The 22,817-nt window shown below is 44.2% G+C and overlaps 1 protein-coding gene across 5 annotated transcripts; it reads left to right on the top strand.

Annotated features, from left to right (window-relative positions):
- Positions 1-4,278: 4,278 nt before the first annotated feature.
- On the top strand, positions 4,279-22,697 carry LYRM9 (LYR motif containing 9). 5 transcript variants are annotated; one of them, XM_039886070.1, is made up of 5 exons: positions 4,326-4,369; positions 6,907-6,974; positions 16,828-16,998; positions 18,589-18,681; positions 19,395-19,581. In XM_039886070.1, the coding sequence occupies exons 2-5, from the start codon at positions 6,966-6,968 to the stop codon at positions 19,437-19,439; spliced, it is 318 nt and encodes a 105-aa protein (XP_039742004.1). In that variant the 5' UTR covers positions 4,326-4,369; positions 6,907-6,965; the 3' UTR covers positions 19,440-19,581. The 5 variants fall into 5 exon arrangements, with proteins under 5 accessions (XP_039742003.1, XP_039742002.1, XP_039742001.1 ...); XM_039886071.1 differs by having other exon boundaries at positions 4,334-4,369; positions 6,880-6,974; XM_039886069.1 differs by lacking the exons at positions 6,907-6,974; positions 19,395-19,581 and adding an exon at positions 19,588-22,697 and having other exon boundaries at positions 4,279-4,369; positions 16,828-16,971.
- Positions 22,698-22,817: the final 120 nt, after the last annotated feature.

The following is a 22,817-nucleotide window of genomic DNA, read 5'->3' as shown; positions in this document are numbered from 1 at the left end:
AGAACATTATTCAATCATTAGCTAACAGTAATTGATGTATAAATACCTCAGCTCTCACAATCCTAGGGTGGGATAACTGATGTGTGTTCCATATTGGTTCCCCAGCAGGATAAAGCTCAGTTGCCCGTGGTGATAACTTGCTGGGCAAAAGATGCTCTTTACGGGCTCCCTTCCTTTCCCTGTCTCACTTCCCTTACTAGATGTTTTCTAGGATCAGCTACCAAATAAAATATTTGTTCTCAAATCCTTGCTTTAGAGTCTTCTGGGAGAACCCAAACTGAGGTAGATATAATAAGCATAAACTGTGATGTATGCCATGGAAAAACATACAGGCTACTGTCTTGGGGGAGAGGGTTATCTGCCCCCAGTGTCAAGTGGGAGTGGGAGTGTCAGAGAAGTTGAGGAAGAGACCTGTGATTTGGTATCTCGAGGAGGAGCAGGTGGAAGGAACATTTGAGGGTCTGAATGGCCATTTTGGCTGCAGCAGGGGACAGGGACATGGAGTGGAACCTCAGAGCCCACACCCTGCAGGGTCTTGTAGGATGTGATAAGGAGTTTAGCATATCTGCTCAGAGAACATTGAGGATGTGATAAGGAGTTTAGCATATCTGCTCAGAGAACACTAAGGGAACTCAAGGACAGCAACAAGATAAGATCTGCCTCTAAAAAAAGTGGAGAAGACAGGAGAGTGAGAGAGAAGAAATTCAGGGGCCTCTGCTATGACCCAGGGCTTTGCATGGAGTTTTGCACTGGAGGAGTCTCAACAAGTGTTTGATGAAATGTAAGGTAACTAACTCTTAACTACATATTTGATTATCCAGATACCTTATATTCTGGCCCAAATGATTGAGGTTTCCCTTAATTAATGATGTCCTTTGGTTCTGGGCTTCTTCCCTTAACTTTATCAGGCCTTTCCTTTCTCTGTGGGAGAGCACTAAAAAGAATAACTTCCTTCTACTTTTTGTCATTATCCACGCCCCTCCTTTTTCAAACCCCTCTCTCTCTTCTCTCCTGCTCCTTCCCCTCTACACCTCTCTGTCTCTCCTCTTCCTCCAAATAATCCTATTTAATAAAGTTCATTATTTTGTACAGTCTCCCCTTCTATTAACTGTGACATTAATTCTTACCTGTGGCTATCTTAAGACTCTACCAATGTAGTCAGTGGAAACAGAATTATACTTTGTGAACAAAGTTATTTTAAAGTGAATCTTTAGTCAAATGCTATCAAAATGCAAAAACGAAAAATGTTCCCAAGCATGTTCACTTCTTTGTTAATATCACCATATATACAACCAGCATTCACTTATACTTTTTATGGGAAAAAAATCCACTTCAAAGGTGATTTATACAAAAATTTGTGTGTATGTGTGAGCATGTTATTTATAATCTGAAATCATGAGACATCGAGCATTATTTTTAAGAGATGAAAAAATGGAAACATAGTCAGAGAAGACATACATTTGATCATCAGTGTGGTCTCACATGTGACCACTGTAAATATATTACTACAGAACACACTGAGAAATATAGAATATTTATCAGTCAGCAAGTTTAGATTTATGGAACTGCAGAAAGTAACACAAGACAGAGGTCCAGGAAGGCTAAAACCCAGGCTGTAAATTACTCTCCCAGAGTATGCTATAGATAGTCAGAATTGCACCCCTTTCCCTCTTGTGTTCCTGTATATAAAAAATCTTGAATTCCTTGCTCATCTCCTTCTTCAACCCAGCAATTAAGGAGAAAAGACACTAGATGTCTGAGATTTCACATTACCTTTTAAACCCAATATTTTTATTGTCTTAAAAACAAGTCTTTGCGGCACCCTGGGGTGGGGAAGATCTGTTCATTGGGATTTTCATTTTTACTCTGGTCTCCTCTTTTGGCACATTCACCAGTCACCCCAAGCCCCTCACCCTGTGTTCTGGCAGGATTTGAGACATGCAAATTGAAAACTGGTAAATAGCAACTTTGCATACTTTGAATAGAGGAGAACAACTTGGTACCACTCGTTCTGTTCACAGGGAAATCTGAGATAATGGGAACGAGAGCAAGGGCAGACCGAGGGTCCTAAGTGTTTCCTTCAAAGTGTTTATTATGCTTATTAAATCTATTGTACAGTGATGAATTAATTTGAATTATTTATATGGTCAACCTTTGAGACAATAACCTGATTTAATCAGAGGATGCAAATGTATCATTTCTCTTTGAAATCTAAAAACAGGTTTAAACTGGAATAAGCATCAGGACTTGTATCTTTTCCTACAAATATTGGCTACAAACCTGCAGTTGTCAGGTTAAATGCTATAATGTCAGAAATCAAGAGAGAGTGGTGATCTATTTCTTAGGAAAGTCAATAAACTTCCCTATGAGAACATGTCCCCTGGACAGCCAACTTTTGGGTGACAAATGTTTCAAGTAAAAAGTCTTTCCATTTATCTGTAAATATCCTGTATTGTCTGACATGAGGGTGTTCGTCTGCTAACATTTCAGTGTAAAGGAAAATGACATAGTAAAAAGAATGGTTGGAGTTTTCATTAGATTATAGGTCTGGTGTCATTTTTGTGAATGTTTGACTGATAAGAATTCTTTAGTTTTACTGCTCAAGCTGTAAGAACCTAAGGTTGATGTCAAGTTCAAAGTATTATAATCTAATTATTTAAAATATCTAGGTTACCTTTATGACTTGGAAAAAAATTGGAAATTGTTGTCCAAGCCTATCCTCCTTTGGGTTATTTTTTTCCTCGGTGTTTGGATGTTTCTAAGGAATTTTTGTGAAAGGCAAAATCTTGTGTATTTATAAAGACGGAAGAGGCACATATGATTCTGAAGGTGGAGTCTTTCTGAGGTAAAGTGAACAGCTTGCATCTTGAATATTTTATGAGATCTAGGTAGTAGAATGATGTTTCTGATGCAGGAGCACAGCAATCTAGGAACAAAAGGAAGATGGGGCCAAAGAACGAACTGTGACAGTTCTTCAAAATATTAAGTGATCCTAAGACTGAAAACAGGAATGGATGGTGATACTGCAGATTGTATCTAATAAGGGCTTTAAAAGCTTAATTATTTATTGATTGAATCTGCACTAATGAAATGCCCCTGAATATGCATATAGAAATAAGAGGGCTGATTTATGGAGGTTCAATTGTATCTTTCAGATATATTTGGTACAAGTCTACATATTGAAAATAAATTGAAGGCTTGAGGCAATTATCTGAATATTTCAAGGGCAGACCCCCTCCATTTGGAGGAAGGCTAGTAAGGTGAAGAGGTAAAATGAAAAAAGGAGAGAAAACTCTACAGGGAGTTAGGAAAAGACAAAAGGGAGAAAAGCCTAAAAAAACATTTCTGTTAAGAAATGTCTCCCTGCTTCTCTTACCCTAAAAGGAGAAAAATAGATTACCAGGTGCCATCAGGGAGCAATGTTTTCCTTGAAAAAAAGAAGGAAAAAAAAAAAAAAAGAAAAAAAAGTTGTTAAATCAGCTACACATGGAGTCTGTCTGTGTAAGGAAGTCAGCCTTTTCATTACAAATAGGTTTAAAAAGCCCTGGAGAAGAGAGACGTGAACAGAAGCAATATTACCCACTAACAACCTAACTCCCTTTTAGACATCAGCTGAGAGAAGATCAGCAGCATCATTGAACAGGGGGTTTGTCTGAAGATAAAGACTCATCTTTATTTCTTTCAAGATATAAAACTTGTATTTAAATCAATTCAGAGAAGCACTTTAGCTTTAAACATTAGAGCGGGGAGAGCCTATTTAATAAAACAGCATTATTTCATTTTCAAAGAATGATACTGGCAGTAGCTCTGAGTTTAAATTCTGTATTCTTTTCCTCAATTATAATTATAATGGGTCTGAAAGGAAGCATGCCTATTACTGTCATATTTATTCTTTTGACAGGTGTTATGGGACTGTAATTTGATGAAATAATTCAAAACGCAGATTCCCATCCAAATATAATTCTTGTCATCAACACGAGTGGTTTAGGAAAAGACCTCTAGCAAGCCTTTTCACAGATCTTGAACACTCCTAATATTTTAGCAGTGATCCGTATTCAAGAATATGGGGGAGAGTCTGCCTTTTAGGGCTTATTTCTGAGGTAGCAACAGCCCGAAAGAAGAGTAGGTGCTTAAGGTAAAGACGGCTGTTAGTGGGATAGCTTTCTTTTTCTACTGGGTCGGTTGGATCAGGGAAGGGGAACCCAGCAGCTATCACATGTTGGGGACCCCGAGTCCCGCACGCGGCCGACAGAGGGCGCTGGGCGCACAGTGGCCAGGCGGGGGCGGTGCTGCGCATGTCCGGGGGCGCAGGCGCAGTCGCGGCTCCGCGTCCTCCGCGTCCGGGGTTCACGTTCCTCAGTGGAGGCGGGTGAGCCGCTGGGCGCAGGCGGAGGGCGGGGGCGCGCGGAGTCGCTGGGGCAATGGGGTGGGCTGGGCGTGTGACACTTTGGGAATCCTTGGCTTTGCGTGGCCTGTGGAAGACCTAGCGGCGACCTGCAGTACTCCCTTCCTTTCTTCCCCGTCCGTTCTCGTGCCCCTGAAGAGCCGGGTGGCCTGGAGCGTGACTTTTCGCAGGCCTCGTCGGGGCGGCTGGGAGGAGCGGAGAAGGCCCCAGGCCTCCAGCAGCGGCGTGGGGGCCACAAAGAGCTCAAGGGTCTCCAGACGCCTCTGTGAAGCCGGGTCCCCGGGCTAGCTAGTTTAATGTTCATTATCTGGCACACGCCTCCGAGGTCAGCTTCGGTTTGCTCATTTAAAAAAGTAGACGTAGCCCCCGCACGGTCCATCTACTCAGAGTGCCCTGTGAGTGTTGTTACCTGGAGTAACCTTCACGTTTTGATTTATGCTTCTGAGTAACAAATGAAGTCACTCGTAGCCAAACCCCTTAGCCCTTAAGACTAATCTTTTGTTAGCTTTTACATAGCGTGCAATTAGAATGCACAATTGAATATAATACATTCACAGACTTGAACACCATCCATCACCATAATCAATTTTAGAACATTTTCATTACTTCCAAAAAGAAACCTTTAGTCGTAACTGCCCCCACGTCCCCTTCCCCCAGCCCTAGCAAGCGCTAACCTACTTTGTCTATAGATTTGCCTGTTCTGCACTTTGTGCATAAATGAAATCATACAGTATTTGGTCTTTTGTGACTAGCTTCTTTCACTTAGAGTAATATTTTCAAGGTTCACCCATGTAGCATGTATCAGTAGTTCACTTCTTTTCAATTACAAATAATATTCCATTGTATGAAGGTACCATGTTTTATTTATCCATTCATCAGCTGATGGACCTCAGGACTAATCTAACCCCTCACCACCTACCAGGCCCTTCTGGATCTGACCCCACCTTCCCGATGGTATCCTCTATGCTCTTGTTTGCCCTCCCTGCCTTCTTGGGCTTCTGTGGGCCTGGCAATCCCTACCTCCCTTAGGCTTTCATGCAGGCTGCAGGCAGCTCTGTCTTCATCACCCCTCCATCTTCACCTTCACCCAACGAAATCCTGCTCTTCTCTCAGACCTCAGATTAATTTTGTCTCTTTTTTAAGAAAACAACTCTGACCCTTGACTGGGTGAAGGACCCCATGAGCCAGTCTCTCGAGGACTAGAATTCCACTTTGTAGTATTAAGTTATAATTGGTTTTTATTATCTTTTTTTGTTAATGTGTAAGTTCCATGGGAATAGGGGCTCTTGTGTTTGTTTCTGTATCCGCAGCACCCAGCACCTTGTTGGTGCTCAATGACTAGTACTACTCACGCACCCCTATATGTGTCAGGCACTGTACCGTACTAGGGATGCAGTTATAAACAAGATAAACTCCCTGCTTTTATGGAGCTTACATCTCAGTAGGGGAATATAAATATAAAGTGAAGAATGCCATGAAGATAAATAGAAGAGACTATAGTGTAGCCAACAAAGGCCTCTTGTGTGAGACCTGGATCATTGGGGGTGGGGTGGACCATGTGGGCACCCTGAAGAGTGGCTGGGTATGTGAGGACAAGCAAGAAGGCCAGGGGTAGTGGGAGGGGGTGAAGAAAAGGATAAACCAGGGGGTTTTTGGCTCAATGATCCTCTCAGACAAGCCCTAGGTATGTGTGGAAAGAGTTTGAGTTAGGAAGGCAGAGACCTGGGTACAGCTGTGGCTCCCTCCTAGTTTTGTGTGACTTTGAGCCTTAGTCTTTTTCCTCTATAAAGTGGGAATAATAGGGTTGTAGATTAAGTAGCCCCCCTGAAGTACTCAGCCCATTGTTTAACACCTGGTACATATACAATACATTTGTTCTCTTCATTTGCCCTCAAACCAGAGTGTTTTGTGGCCTGTGTGTGGGAGGCCACTGTAACAAAGCAGTCTGATGTTACAATGATTCAGTTCGGGTTCCCCGTTATTCAGCTCTGGATCAAACATGTTTGCTTTGGCTGGGATAGCTCACGAGGTTCACTTGAAACTGGTAAAGAAAGACTCGGCAGTTTGGGCTGACAGATGTGATGTTCAGGGTGACTCCTTAGCCTTTGAGATAGCAGGTGTGGTAGAAAGAGCTGAGGGTTCAGAGCCAAAGAACTTGAGTTTGAGATGGCTTTGTGACTTCAGGACAATCACTTTCCTCCTGGCTTTAGTTTCTTCTCTGGTTTAGAGGGAGTCAATCAACACATATTTATTGAGCTTTTATTATGTTCTGGGCACTGTTGATTGTGGAGGGATGTCTAATACAATATAGTCTCTGTCATCCAGTAACTTACAGTTAGCAAGGAATACAGACAGCCAGGTAGAGTAGGAAAGGGTAAGATGTTCAGGTGCCTAATATATGCCAGCCCCTGTGCTAGGCACTTCACTTATGTTAGCTTGCTTGATCTTTATATTCCACCCCCTGTTTTCTTGAGGTATATATTCCATTCTCCAATTTACAGAGGAGGAGGCAGAAGTACAGAGAAGTCAAGCAAGTTGCCCAGTATTACACAGCTAGTACATGGCAGAGGTAAGCTCCAAAATAAGGATGGTTTGTCATCAAAACCTGCTCTGTGCTATTCCATCACATTGTTACATAAATGGTTATAGTACAGTGTGATGAGCATGGATAGCATGGAGTGAAACCCTGAAAGAGGTGACCTAGGAACTGGATCTTTAAAGATAAAGAGGAATTCTTGAGGTGGGTAAAGAATTCAACGTAGGAGAAAGAGAGATGTTGAAAAGCACAGCACATTTCAAAGATGCTATTAACAATAACAACGAATAGTTAGCACATAGTATGTGCCAGGCATGGTGCTAGTGGTTTAGGAACATTATTTAATTCTCACAATGATTCTATGTAGGAAATACCGTTAGCGGCCCCACTGACAAATGTGCAACAAACAATGAGATGGAGGTTAAGAAACTTGCCCAGGCAAGTAATGGAGTCAGGATTTGAACCCAGACTATCTGATCCTAAAGTCCATGAACTTAACCTCCAAGTTCAGTGTGGCTAAAATGCAGGACGTGCAAGAAGGACAGTAAGAGATGAGTTTGTTGAGAGAAGTTGGAGCCAGATTTTGGAAGGCCATGGGTAAAGAATACTCCACAGAGATTTTGGAGACGGAGCATGACAGGGTGTGTTTTTTAGGAAGTGTCCTTGGGCAGCAATGTGGGGGTTGGACTGGAAGGAAAGAGACTGATTGGGAGGTATTGGGATAGTCTGAAAGAGACATTGTTACAAAGCTGGGAACCAAGGTAGTGCCCAGGGGGTGAAGGGGGTGTGAGGGGGTGGAGTTTAGAGGGCTGGTTTGAGAGCCTCCACTATGTAGAAGAGAGACTGGAGGAGTAAGCATTGCTGCCTGATTTCTAGCTTGGAGAATGCACATGTGCAAGCTGGAACCCCAGAGTTGTGGGGAGCAGAACTGCTTTCATCTTATATTGTGACTTTCCCTATCCAGAAGAATAATTGCATATTTAAACAATGGCCTATGCAAGCTTGATTTAGCTTGTGCTCAATAGGGCATGATTTCCAGTTATGTTCCCTAGTTCCTTCCTTCCTACTTTCCTTCCTTTCTTCCTTTCTTTCATTTTTTTCTACTTATTTTTAGGCACCCTATGTCAGGGCAAAAATCAAGGAAAGAGACAATGAGGTTAAGTGGGGCTGTAGGCCTGTTTCTTAGCATCTGTGCCCATGGTACCATTTGGCTCCCAGGAAATCCCTTTGTGTTCTTTTCCTTTATTCTATCATATTCTCTTTTGGATTTCCTAAGAACTTTTTGAATGCAAATCCTTAGTTGCCCCCTTTGTGTAATTGACATCAGCCTTGTAACTTTTTTTGATCTATATGCAGGGGAAGCTATAGATGGTGTCCTTGTGTTTCTGAAAAGCATGAAGCAAGGTTTTATGGAGAAGGCTGGAAAATAAGTGCTGAATAATAGAACAGTCAAGTGCTTTCATGAATGCTTAGACCTGGTCTTGAATGAGCCCTAGGGAGAGTTCTCTGTGAAGTCCTTAGCTTGATTTGGGCAGCCTTTTGTGGGTGGCTCAGATATCAACATAGCAGGTGGCGTTAAAAGCTGGTAAGGGCATGGGCTTTGGAATCAAATAGACCTGACCATGCATTAGCTGTGTGGCCTCTGCCAAGTTACTTTAACCTGTCAGAACCTCAGTTTCCTCATCTCTAAAATGGGGCTAATGACATATACCCCATAAGTTTGTTGTGAGGATACATGAGACAACACATGTAAAGCTCTCAACACCTACCAGGCACATGGTAGCTAGTAAGACATGCTATCAGCTTTGTGGGAGGCTTGGGGTAAGACTGTTCCTTAACATGTCAGGCCTTTCAACTCTGTGGTCCTAGGGCTGAGTCCAGAGCCACGCACATGTTAGATGCTCTGAATGGCATTGTATGGGTGACCGACACAGCCTGCTGGGGTTAATCTCTCTTTCTTTGTACCCCATTTGTACCGGGCATGTGATCGTTTCTATGCTTTTGTTATGCTGAATTGAGTTGAGTTGTATAACAGAAAGGATCAGGCATCCCAGAGATTGTGACTCTGGACTGAACTAGTAAAATGCAAGATAGGGAAACAGACTTAAGTTCATGGAAAACAAAAAAGAATAGTTCATGAGAAAAAAGGTACCTTTGAGTTGAATGCCAGGGCCAGGTAAGGGCCCAGAGAATTCAGTCTGAGTTGCATTCCTTGAATTCCCAAGTTGAGGAAGTGATAGTGCCACCTGAGCGCGGCTGCCCATGGCGCTGGTCAGAGCACAAGCAAACTGCGATTTTAATTGTGAGATCATTAATGAGGGTGAGTGTGTCCAGAGGAGGGTGAGTGAGTTGGAGAAGCATTGGGAGATGATAGCATCTTCAGGGTGGTTATCTTGGAAAAGAAACGAATGAGAGTTGGGATAATTGACTTTGAATAATTAAAGACAGGACTTGGGGGTATTTTAGCAGAGACTTTAGCTCCAAAGGGCAGAGCTCAGACCAATAATTAGAATTTTATAGAGCAGATTTTAGCTCAGAACCAAAATTGTTTTCTGACATCTTGGGCTGCCAGAGATGTGGAGAAGAGATTTGTTTTATATTAGATGGAGAAGGTGGCTTCCAGCTTTTCAGTGTTCTGGTTTTGAAAGACTGCTTACTTTGGACTGTTTTTCTGTTCATTCAATTAACATCTTTTACTGAGAGCCTACTGTGAGCCAAGCCTGCTACCTTAAGTGATTTTATAACTTCCTAATTCATGAAAGGCTGCAGGAGGAAAAACCAGAATTCAGTTCTTACTTAGGAAAAAGCTAAATAAATATTATTTGACTAAAAAAATATATATTTTTTCTCTTTGATGTATACAGAGCTAATTTAATCAATGAAATCCACAGACCTTGGGTCTGTCTCAGCCACATTTGGATCCTCGGGGCCATTAGGCTGGGAGAAGGCTAAGTTGTTGTTTTCTCAAGTTAGGGGCGGGGTCAGATTTTGAGGTTATTCAGTTGGCAAGCATTTATGAGAAGTTCACTATGTGCCCAGGACTGTGCTAGGCATTGAAGGAACAGAGATGGAGGAACTGACTCAGTCCTTGCCCGCATGGGAGTTTGGTCTGGTCGGGGAGATTGAGAGGCAAACACTCGGAGCATGGGGTGATTCCTGCTGACCTAAGCAGGTACAACAGGCTACATGCAAACGGATAATAGAAAGAGTCTAGTTCTGTGTAAGAATGGATAGAAGGACTCAATCAAAAAGAAGTTAATTGCAAGAATGCTAGGAGCTCACAGAATCAAGGGAGAAAGCTGGAGAATTGGGCAGTAATCTAGACATTTCTGGCAGACGAGGCGGCAGGACCTACAAGGACGATTCAGAGCAGGAAGAAGCTGATCAGGACATACTACTGCTGGAGTACATGAAGTCATTTTCAGGCTCTTTTGTAACCCTGTTCGACAACCCATTTCCAGAGGTGGGGAATACTCAATCAACCTAGCTGGGGTCCAATGCTCAATTTGTGCCTGGGAGAGATCGAGCCACTGGTAACAGTCTCAGCAGGCCTAACTCAATGGAAAGAAGTCATCCCTTAAAAAGAAATTAGGACAGGGAGAGCTGTTAGAAAAAACCACAAATGTCAGCTACAGGATAAGTAGAAGTCTATTCGGAGAATGGGGCTAGTGTTCCAGGGAGCATCCACCACGGCCTCTGGAGCCAGACTTCCTGGGTAGAAATCCTGGCTTCTGCACTCAGCTGTCTGAACTTGGACAAATTTCCTACCCTTTTTTTTTTTTTTGCCTCCGTTTCTTTATCTGTAAAGGAAGAGTATAATGGTACCTTCTTGTAGAGTTATTGTGAAGATTAAAATTAGTTAATTCACTTGCCTTGTTTAGAATAGGACTTATCACATGGTAACTATTCAGTAAAGCAGGTGTAGTAATAATTGTTAGTGATTGTTATTATTATTATTATTGGTGTTATTGTTAAAGGAACTCTAAGTGGTGTGTCAGTGTGCCTGGCAGGTGGAAGAGTGATGAGGGATGAATCTTGGCAGGTAAAAAAGCTTTAGGAATTGGTGTCAGCCTAAAGAGTTTAAGGCTTTATCTACTAGGTGATGGCAAAGCTGTGGGAGGATTTTTCAAAAATAACTTTTTGTTATGACAATTTTCAAAATATATAGAAGTTGAAATAACAGCACAATACCCACCCTTACACCTGCTGTCTAAACACAATCTTAACATTTTGTTGTGTTTGCTTTATCTTTCTCACCCTGTGATTTCTCTTTCTGTGTTGTCTTTTGATGAACCATTTGAAAATCAGTTGCAGATGTGATGACACATCACCTTGAAATACTTCTACTTGCATCTCCTTAGAATAAGAACAGTCTCCCACATAACCACAACATTGTTATTATACCTAAGTAAATTAACTAATAATAACATCCAATATCATGTCCAGCTTTGGGGAGAATTTAAGTTTGGAGTTAGATAAAGCATTGTGACTGCTATGTAAAGGGTGGCTGGCAGGGGTGGAGGGAAGGTAATTACCCTTCCAGTACTCCAGGGGAGAGGTGATGGAGCCTGAACTAGAGTAATGTGGGGTGATGAGGGCTGTTTGAGGTATCCACGGGCCTCTCACAGAGCATGGTGGCAGGAGTGCTTAGGTCAGTGAGGGCTTCCTGGAGGAGGTGCCAGACCTCAGCTGAGTGTCGAAGGATCAAGAGATCTACAGGAAACGGATAGGGGTATTGTAAGAAGAAGTAGGATTCATTCAACATATAGATACTGAGCATCTACTGTTATGGTTAAGTTTATGTGTCAACTTGACTGGGCCATGGGTGCCCAGATTTTTGGCCAAATGTTATTTTGGATGTGTCCGTGAAGGTATTTTTGGATGAGATTAACATTTAAATCGGGAGACTGAGTGAAGCAGATTGTCTTCCCTGATGTGGGTGGTCCTCATCTAAGCACTTGAAGGCCTGAGGAGAACAATAGACTGTCTCTCCCCTGAGTAAGAGAATTCGCTTGCCTGACAGCCTTCAAACTGGAATATTGGCTCTTCCTGGTTTTATAACAGCTTCCGGCCTTCAGACTCAAACTGGAACATGAACTCTGCAGATTTTGAATTTGTCTATCTGTCTTTCTGTCTGTCTTTATCTCTGTCTGTCTATCATCTATCTCTTGTCCGTCCATCTGTCTGCCTGTCTGCCTGTCTGTCTGTCTGTCTATCTATCTATCTATCTATCTATCCATCTATCTATCTATCTCCTATTTCTTTTTGTCTCTGCAGAATCCTAATACATCTACTATATGCATTCTGTCACATAGCAGGTGAACATACAACAGGATGTCACGGAGTGTGTCACTCAGAGCTCAGTTTGCCTGGCCTGGTAGTGGGTGGTGGGAGATGTGAAGAGGATGTGGGTACGGGCCAGATCAAGAGGGCCTTGGAGGCCCTGGAAAGGAGTATGGATTTTATTCTGTAGACTAGTGCTTTCCAAACTTCAGTACCACTTGTATGATTTTCATCATATCCACATTTAACTGCATTCTTATTTGCTTAATGCGTTTTAAAAAATCAGTTTTAAGCCATTTTTAAAACTTTTAAACCATAATACATATGAAATGATGGGATTTTTTCTCATTACATATGAAAATAAATATAAAATCATTACAATAAAAAGGTGTTGCTCCACATACTGCTTAAAGGAATTTCGTATTTGACCCACATTCTGGGAAAAGTTGTCATGAATGATAGGGGAGGTGGGTAACGGTGGATATCAGGGGTTTTAGGCAGGAACGCGACATGCCGAGAGTTACATTTTGGAAAGATTCACCCTGGCCATTGAATGGAGAACAGATTGGAAGACAGGGAGACCTGCTGGGAACTCTCGGAGTTGTCCACATGAGCTGTGATAAGAGCCTTAACCAAGGGTGCGCAGTGGAAATAGGAGGGGACAGATTTGAGAGGGCATTCAGAGGTAGAATTGAATAGGACTTAGAGACCAATGGCATGGGGGTTGAGGAAGAAGGAGGAGTGGGTTGGCTCGGTGATGATTTTGATTTGGTTGCCTGGGAAGATGGCAGTGCCTTCACAGAGGCAGGGAGCCCTCTCCAGGTGGAGAGGCTAAGGTCAAGTCTGAAGAGCAGGATATGTGAAGTGAGTGCTCGTAGGGCCACAGGGTTTGACTACCGTTTTAGCAATGATGTTGTGAGGTTCATTGCCCCTTAAATAATAGCAAACCCACACTTTAAATTAAATTAAAACATTTTTAGTTTAACTCTTCTGAGTGGACCCACACATGCATTCTCTGCTAGATATTACTGAGAATGACTAAGAATTATAATTGAGCTGAAAATAATCTCCCGCCCATACTTGCTGAGTTGGTTTCTAAGTATTGCCTGGGATTTTAAGTAATGAAACAAAGCTGTGCTCTTTCCAAATGTTAATTTTGAAGACTGCAGCTGGCGACCATCTGTTACACGACTGGCATTTTACGATTTTCGATTAGCACTTTATATAGTTTGGGGAAGCCTGCCGGTGGAGTCTGCCCATTGGGTTAGGGACTTCAGTGGAATGTCCTCTGTGGTGGCATTTGAAGGTATTTGTCCCCATTGTGTGGTGTTCTCCTCAGTTTGTTGGACTGAAGCATGGCTGGGCAGCCTGGCCAGCAGGAGGACCTTTGTATTCTTTCTTAGAGTTGAAACATTAGAACTAATCATGGAAGCAGAATTTGAGAGATTAAGATTTTTTGATCCGTTAGGACTCTTGGTTTCAAGTGACAAAACAGCAAACTCAAGTTGCTTTGGCAAAGGGGATTAATTGGCTTGGATCATTGAAAAGTCTAGGGGTGGGACCGCCTTCAGGTGGATGGTTTTGGGGCTCGAATGAGTTCTTCAGACTTGGTTTTAGCCCAGGTTCTTAGCTCTGCCTTCTGCTGTGTGGCTTTAGTCTCAGGCTTTAAGAAAAGGCAAGATGGCCTCCCTGAGATAGTATCAAGTCCTCTCAGCATCAAGTCTAGAGAAAATGTTGAGTCCTTTGCAGTCACTCTTGCAAAGGTGTTGAGATTCACTCGGCTTCCATCATGTGCCCATCTGTGAACCAGTCCCTGTGACCACATGGTTGCACATCTCTGGTTAGGCCTGGAGCAAAGCTTCACCCAGAGCGTATGAGCTGAGACCTGGGGAGGAGTGGATCACCAGTCACACATCTGGGGCTGTTACCAAAAGGGAGGATGGGTGTTTAGGACAGACAACAACTTGCCCACCCCTGTGTTAGAGCTAGAGACCAGAGTACCATGAGCAATTGGCAAACTTAGCTGTGGAGATAATATGTCAGGAAGATAATATGCTAGAAATGGAATGAAGGAGCCTCTGAAATTAGTTACTTAATGAGTTTCTTTTCGTAGTCTAAGGACTTCTGATAGATTGAGAATTCTGGTTCTCTTTTTGATGAGGGGGTTGCCTTTCCTTCTTTTTTTTAATGTTACTTTAAAACCAAGGCATCATTTAACCTTGGTCTTTTAGCTCCTTCATTTGGAATATAGTGAGCTTTTCTGTCATAGAGAGGAAATCTGTACAGAGGAGATAACACATTCCATTCAGTCCAGTTAAACAAACAGGACACTAAGCGCCGGGGCCTGGGCCAGGCTCCACAGGCCTGGCAGCAGATGAATCCCTGGCAGTGTGGGAAGCACTATAACAGCTCTGTGAGCAGGGTACTGCAGCCCCACCAGGGAGGGACAGTCAGGAAGGGCTTCCTAGAGGCAGTGACACTGAGCTGGACTTGGTAGGCTGAACGTGAGTTCCTCACCAGAAGAGGGGAAGGGAGCTCTACGCTCAGGGGACTGCATAAGCAAAGGCACCAAGAGGTGATGTACTTGTGGATTTGGGGCATCTGGGAGAAATTCCTTGTGGCCAACTGTGGGATGAACCCAGGACACGGAGTCCGTGGAGGAGACTAGACTGGACTGGAGACAGGGACACCAGGTAAGACGCTGTGGCAGATGCCTAGGCGGGAGCCTATGGTGCAGTGAGCATAAAGAAGGGGACAGTTATGGGCTGGAAAGTACTTAGCAGAAACTTAACAAGTTCTTACGTTCTAGAATCTACCATTGGAAAAAAAATCTATATTCTTAGAGCGTCCTGCTTTAAAAAATAAGAGGCCAGATTAGAGTTGTAGGCTCTCTCTTTGGAGAGAGCCGTTGTAATACAGAGGTTAAAAATATGGATTCTGCAGACACAAAAGCAGACACAGAAGAGCATGTTCTCTATCTTTTTAGGTAAAACTCGGGAAAATGCAAACTGATCTGAAGTGACAAAGCAGTGCTTGTTTTGGGAGTGGGGAGTGGCGAGGGTAGGAGAGAGGGATTACAAAGAAGCATGAGGAAACATGGGGGTGATGGAGGTATTCGCTCTCTTGATTGTGATGATGGCTTCTTAGGTATATACATATGTCAAAACTTATCAGATTGTACACTTTAAATATGTGCAGTTAATTGTATATTAACTACATCTTGATAAAGTTTTTAAAAAAAAAAAAAATAAAAGGTGGTCTCTGGAGCTTTTTTGGGTTCGAATCCCAGCTCTATCCTTATCAACTGTATGACCTTGGGCAAGTTGTCAGACCTCTCTGTGCTGATTGTTTATTTATTTTTCAATTATAGTTGACATTCAATATTATTTTATATTAGTTTCAGGTGTACAGCTGTAGTGGTTAGACACAGGTGTAGTGGTTAGACATTTATATAATTTATGAAGTGATCCCCCTGATAAGTCTAGTACCTACCCGGCACTATAGTTATTACAATATTATTGATTATATTCCCTATGCTATACTTTACATCCCCATGACTATTTTGTAACTACCAATTTGTAACCACTTCTAAATCCCTTCACATTTTTTACCCATCCCGCCAACCCCCGTCCCATCTGGTAACTATCAGTTTTTTCTCTGTATCTATGAGTCCTGTCTTTGTTTTTTTTTTTGTAATTGTTGTTGTTTATTTTATTCTTTAGATTCCACACATAAGTGAGGCCATATCGTATTTGTCTGACTTATTTTACTTAGCATAATACCCCCTAGGTCCATCGATTTCATTTTTTATGGCTGAGTAATAGTCCATTGTATATATGTGCTGTTTCTTCTTTATTCAATTTTCTACCATTGGCCACTCAGGTTGCTTCCGTATCTTGGCTATTGTAAATAGTGCTGCAGTGAACATTGCGGTGCTGTGCTGAATTTTTTAATGTGTGCATTAGTCACTAAGTAAAGTGAATAGGACAGAACAAGTGCTCATTATTCTTATTTATAATACACAGTAAAATGAAATCATGTGCCCAGGCCCTGGTCAGCATGACAACTCTGTAAGTAGCTGCTTCTTCATGCAGAGCCCTCTAGAATTGTTAAAATCGTTATTTTGTTAAAACGCAGGTTCTGTCTAGTAGGTGGGGCTGAGATTCTGCATTTCTAACAAGCTCTTGGGCAATGTCAGTGCTGCCTGTCCAGGGCCACACTTTGAGTAGCGAGGCTCAGACCTCTGGGCATCCTGCCCTCTGTTGCTTGAGGTTAGCTGGTTTATCAGCAGTTTTTCTGCTTGTCTCCTCTACTCTGCCTGTTAGTGACACCTCCTTACCCATCAGTTAAACTTGGTGTCCAGAAAGAAGACGCCAAGATGAGGCTGCACATCTTGTCTTTGGTCCTTGCAGGTCTGCTCCGGGCTTAGACTTCTATAGGACTGAATTCTCAGCCTGAGCTCAGGGTCTGGGTTCCATAGGGTTGGCATGAGGGAAACCTGGCCTCTGTGCTGTATTAAGCTTGCTTTATAGAGCACGGGGAGTTGGAGGTCAGGGCTAAGTATTGGCTTGATACCTTAGAAGTGATGCTCTATGTTTTCCAGGGACAGATGGTCTTGCGGATGGCTCCACTACCAGGGGCAGAGCTGGTCCAGAGGCCACTGCAGCTCTACCGATACCTGCTGCGCTGTTGCCGGCAGCTGCCCACGAAGGGCATCCAGGAGCATTACAAACACGCTGTCAGGCAGGTGGGAGCAGCATATGCTGGGCCATGGGTAGGGGATACTTTCTGTAATATGGGTCCCTTCATGGGGTTGGGGGCAGGGGGCAGGGGGCAGGGATGAGCTTTCAGGTGGTGGCGGTGGGGCCACAGTTTGGTAAGAGCCACCAGAAGCCTAGCTTCTCTGTCTGGTTTCTGTTCAGGAAACAGAGGTTGCATCATCTAGCACACCAGCTCTGTGCCGGGGCTTGAATAAGGCAGCTAAATGGTTAATTAAAATAGTATGGGGCACAACATCATTTTAACAGGCGTTGCTGCTAACAATGCACACCTGAACTTAATTATGAGCAAACATCAGGTAAACCCAAACCAAGGGACCATCTACCATATAACTGGCCCATACTCGTCAAACATGTCAATGTCACAAAACACAGAGAAAGGCAGAATAATTGCTCTGGTTTAAAGAGGACTGAGGAGATGCGACTCCTAAATGTAATGCACGATCCCAGATTGGATCCTGGGCCAGAAGGAGACAATTATTATAAAGGACATTATTGCAGAAATTCATGAAATTGGAATATGGGCTTTAGATTAGATAATAGCGTTTTATCAGTGTTAAATTTTCTCAATTTGATTGCCGTGGTTATTAAGAGAATGCCCTGGTTAGGAAATACACACTGAAGTGTTTAGTAGGAGTTAAGGGCATGATGCCCTCAACTTTACCATGCTTCCAGCATTTTTATACAAACATATAAAGAAAGAATGATAAAGCAAATGTAGCAAAATGTTAAGAATCAGTGATTCTGAGGGGAATTCTTTTGTGGTGTTCTTGAAATTATTTCCAAATAAAGAGTTAAAGACTAAAATTAATACAAATGTCACATGGAAAGTAAAAATAAAAATAGCAACAGAGGGCTGTGGAATCCTGGAGAAGGGAGCAGTTAGCTATCTGAGGGAGTAAGGGAGGACTTCCTGGAGGTGAGCATTTGAGGTGCTCTAAAGACAAGTAGGAGGATGTATGAGATTGACAGTAATAGGACAGAGGAGGTACCATTTCTTTTGAAGGGTTCTGAGTGCCACACTGATGAACCTGAATCTCACATTGCGAGCTTCTCAAGGGTGAACATCTAGTCAAAAGCAAACAACAGCCTGGGCCTGACTGGATTTCCCAAAGCCACCCCTGCCCCTCCTTTCTCTGCCTGACTTAACAGCATGGGCCAGAGGAAGCCCTATTCTTCCCTGTTGTGAGGCCAAGGTCTCGCCCTAGTAAAAGCAGCTTCTTGGGAAGAGCAGATGAAACAGATGGAAATTTCACTTAACTCCACCCCCCACTGCCTTAAAATCTTTGGGCCCAGCTAGATTTGGGGGTAATTTGGGAGCCACTCTTCCTTTTCACAGTGTCCTGCTGGTGGGAGTATGGGCTATGCAATTGAATAGAGTAGGATTCAAATGCTGTCACTGTTGCTTAGCAGCAAGTTAGGGTTTCTGAGCCTCTTTCCTCATCTCTGTGTGGGATCAACTCTCTATGGAGGGGTAAGATTGATGCTGAGTATAAAGTGCCTGCAGTATGCCTGGCCCATGCCTGGTACTCTGAAGCTGCCGGTCCTGTGAATTTTGTCATCTTTTTTTATGCTTAAACTTTCAGAGTTTCCGAGTTCATTCAGATGAAGACAATCCTGAGAGAATCCAGCAGATTATTAAAAGAGCCATTGAAGATGCTGACTGGATCATGAACAAAGTAAGTGCTTGGCTCCCACTTCCACCTGTGAGCTGTAATCTCTGTGACCACCAGGGGTCACCTCTGCCCTACAGTTGAGAGCAACTCAGCTGCTCCCCTCCTCCAGAAGCTGAAAGGTGATGGCAGATGCCCTTCTGATTGCATTTGTTTTCTGCAAAGAGGAGGTGGGGAGTGGGGGGAACACCCTCAATTCCTAAATTTTTTGCCTCACAGGGCTGAATAAAAAGATGGGGTGGCAGGAAGAAGAAAGAGAACGATCTTCCTGGAAGCAATAGTGACATAGCTGGCAGCAGGCTTGCTATGTCTCAGAGAAAAGAGCTGTCTTGGGGGTTAGTGAGCCCCCTGTATCTGGAGGTATTCACACTGAGGCAGTGTTATAGAGGAAACATGCAAGCATCTGTTTTGGTGGAGAAAGGGAGGGAATCAGGAATATAGACTGACTTGCTGGTCCTTATACTTTGGTGTTAGAACAACCTAGAGTGCTGGAGCAGGTCCCACCTCCCTGTCCTATACCAGACTCTCCAAATATGGGGTCCAGGATTCATTTGTTTAAACTCAGTGATTGGACTAGATGGCTTCTGAGAGTCCCCGCTTACCTGAGATTTTATTTTTCTCTAATAGACTCATCCTAAAGGGAATGATGGGCATGCCAGTATGTTCAATTCTAATTCCCAGTGTCTTTCTTTTCTTATCCTCCCTCCCAACCCCATAAGCTTCCTTTTCCATTAAAGAAGAAAAGGGATCCAGGCACCAACTAGAGATTCTGCCATCTGGGTTCCACCACCTCCAAGAAGCTCCTGCAGGGGGCATCTGAGGCCTAGGTGACCATGGTCCTCAGGATTTCCTGGGTCCTCCCTCTCCTGTTGGCTTGCCTCACCCACTTCTAACGATCTTTCTGTCTTGCAGTATAAAAAACAAAACTAAGACTCCAGGGCCCAAGGAGTGAAGCTGTCTTGAAGATATTGAAGTTGAGAGACCTCTCTTCTGGGACTAATCAGCGGTAGCTGTTCTGGAATATCCATTGGCCTTGTTGGCCGAGAGAGCAGGAAATTGGGGGTAGGAGAGCTGACGTTTGCTCAGATGGCTCATCTCACCATGTTCGTGTCCCCAGCGTCCTTTATGTTTGCTTTTCCAGTCAGTTTAGATATGAGATTTAGGGAGAATGTGTTTTTCACTTTGCTCTGAAAGTGATTCATTTATTCTGGACATCATTCTTTGAGGCCTGGAGTGGGTGTCCTCTCAGATGGCAGCCTGTACAGAGGACGGGGCATGAGTTTTATAACTGGACAGATCTGGATTTGAATCCCAGCTCAGCGGCTTTTCAAGGGTGTTGCCTTCGAGCTCAGTTTCCTCCTTTGTGAGGATTCAGTACACTGAAGTCAAAGAGCCTAACACTGGATGTGGTGGCCGGTGGTGCCAATAAACTTCTCTCTGAGAAAGTCGTCCTCCCTGCACTCTCTTCTGCTCCCGCGGTGCTCCATGCAGCCCTCTCTAGCCCACTTTATGTCGGGTCTTAGTTGTTGTGGACTTGTCCTATCCCTGCTTGTCGTACCCCCGCAAGCCCCAGAGCCCTCACAGTCCCATTGCATCCAGCAGTCTGCCAAGTGGCTACTCTTCCTGACACCGTCTCTCCCTGCCCAGAGAAGCAAAAGCCCTGGTCCTTGCCTCCATGGAATTTACAGCGTCCCAGAGTGGTGAAATGCAGTCTGCCTGAAACAAGGATGCCAGAGCAGCTGTAGTGACACCAGTGTGTTTAGGCTTCTATGAACCTGCGTTTTGTTTTGACTGGCCTGTCCTTCCTTTGCCACTGTATTGAAAGGAAAGGAGGGAAGAAGCAAGCAAGCAGCTGTGTAGGTTCTCGTGAACCTGAAATCGGCAGAGAGAGACAGACCGAGTCTCATCCCAATTCCACTCAAGTTGTTCTTGGGTAGCTACCTTGCCTCTTCCAGCCTTGGTTTCCCCATCTAACCAATGGAGTAATGTCAGTACCTACTTCAAGGGCTGTGGTGAGGAGTAATGGCCCCTAAATGCACGCCCAGTGCTCGCCCAGCACCTGGCTTGGGGAGCCGGCTGCACAGCAGGCCATTAGCAGCTACCACTTTTAGAGAGCCCTGCTTTGCAGATGGGAGAGCCCCTTTTCAAGGTCACAAAGCTGCTAAGCCAGTTCTGTCTGAATCTACCAAACAGTACAGATTTTGGAGGAAAAGAGGGAAGGAAGGGAGAAAGGGAGGGAGGAGGAAAACAGAAAGGAGGGAAAGCAGCAGGGAAGGATCAAGGGGAGCTGGCCAGAGCTGGTGGAGCAGGTGGAAGACAGAGAGACGCCACGCTGGGACTTGAGTGTCCCCCAGGACTCTCACCCAGAAGGGTGATCTAGCATGTGTTTGTGTCTTTGCACTGATATGACTTAAAAGTGACTTAGATACATCCATGTGCACTCAACTGATCAGCAAATAATGAAGTAAATATGTCAATTTGTGAAATATTTCTGGTATTTTCTTGCCATAGGTAAGAAACCGTCATAGTAGGTGTTGAGGACTTAGAGAAGGCAGATAGAAAGCTGCCCAGGAGGAGGTCAATCTTCAGAGGGGACGACTAGGCTCTGGTCCCACTGCTATACAATAGTCGATGAGGTCAGATTTGCCTATCGGGGTCAGGGCAGGCTGAGGGGTTTCAGCCCAGTCCCACAGCTAAACCAGCTTGCCTCTCCTACCCCCTCGCCCACCCTGTTGTCAGTTCCTCTGAAAAGTCAGAGGCCCATCTTTGATCAGCAGCAGTGGGGTTGGTTGTGTCCCTGGCCTCTTACCAGCAGGAGAGGTGCGAGCGAAGGCTGGCCAGGGCTTGGGAGGAAGTTAGTGCCCCTTGCCCATGCCTGGCTCCTGAGGGTGGTCCCATGACCCTCAGTTCACTGTCAGTGCTAATCCAGTTGTGCCAGCTCACCCAGGTGGCAAACAGTGGGTGCCCAGCTTTGGCGAGGGTACCAGCAAGGGGTATGAGTTGATTAGTGTGTCGGCTGCTCTCCACCAACCCCGGTGATGCCAGAGAGGGTAGTGAGCATGGCCATCTGAGGGCATGCTCCCCAGAAGTGCAGATGGGAGAAACAAGGTAGGGTTGGCAAGAAAACATGGCAGAGCAGAGAGGTGGTTGGAGTTGGGAGTGGGGGGCAACTGTGTGAAGCATGGGGGAGTCTCTCCCCTCCTTAGCAGCCTTCCGGTGCTCAGCCCTCAGACCTCCACCTCTACGAACCTAGGCCTTAAATCAGCCTGGGCACAGTTAAAGGCTTACAGAGTAGCCTCCAAGCAAACAAAAGATGACAGCATATTCACCCACAGTCAGGCATTGTGACCTCTAGAGCCAGACAGACCTGAGTTTAGATCCCAGCTGTGTCACTTAGTAGTGGTGTGACTTTGGTAAGTTCCTTAACCTGTCATCCTCACTTTCCTTACCTGCAGTGGGACGCACATCTCACGAAGTGGTGAAATTAAGTCAGTGCGCACAGATAGGCAGTCACGTGACCTCTCCCTTATTGGTTTACCTGCTTACAACCCTTTTCTTTAGGTGGGTCTCTCGTCTGCTCCCTGGTAACCACTGTACATGCGCAGTGCCAGTAGGAAAGCTTCTGATATCTACACCTTGGCTGATTTGTATTTGTACTCACACTACCTTGCTGGCATGCATTTGTGATAGTTTCTAGGTCTATCTGTATAATGAAAGACAGCTGCTATTAAAGGGCATCCAGCCTCCTTGAGAGACACTTACTTCTGGAGGCTGATTCCTGTGGCAGTGTTGTCTTGAGTGCCGCCAGCAGCAGCAGCTCCCTGGGACAGAATCTGCCCTGCCCTACACAGTGTCCTTTCTCTGCTCTGTGCCCACTCCCAGCTTAGTTGAGCACTTAGTCTTTGCACAACTCTCTGCTAGACAGGACAGAATTCACAATTTAAGGGACACACAGGTGTGGGTGGCTGGAAGGTTGAGCAAATGTGGCTTGTAGAATGTTATAATACAGATTTTTTTCTCTCCCATTGTTTCTTTGTATTTTTTTTCCTGGAGGTTTTTCATGTTTCCCGTGTCCCTGGATGAAAACTGGCACAGGCCTCAAAATTTTCTGGCCAATCTGTGGTTTAAAAAGCCCAAAACTA

The sequence above is a fragment of the Pteropus medius genome, unplaced genomic scaffold (genome assembly GCF_902729225.1).
Source record: "Pteropus medius unplaced genomic scaffold, Ma_sr-lr_union100, whole genome shotgun sequence".
In the NCBI taxonomy this organism is placed as follows: domain Eukaryota; kingdom Metazoa; phylum Chordata; class Mammalia; order Chiroptera; family Pteropodidae; genus Pteropus; species Pteropus medius.
This window is presented reverse-complemented; position numbering and strand designations above follow the sequence as displayed.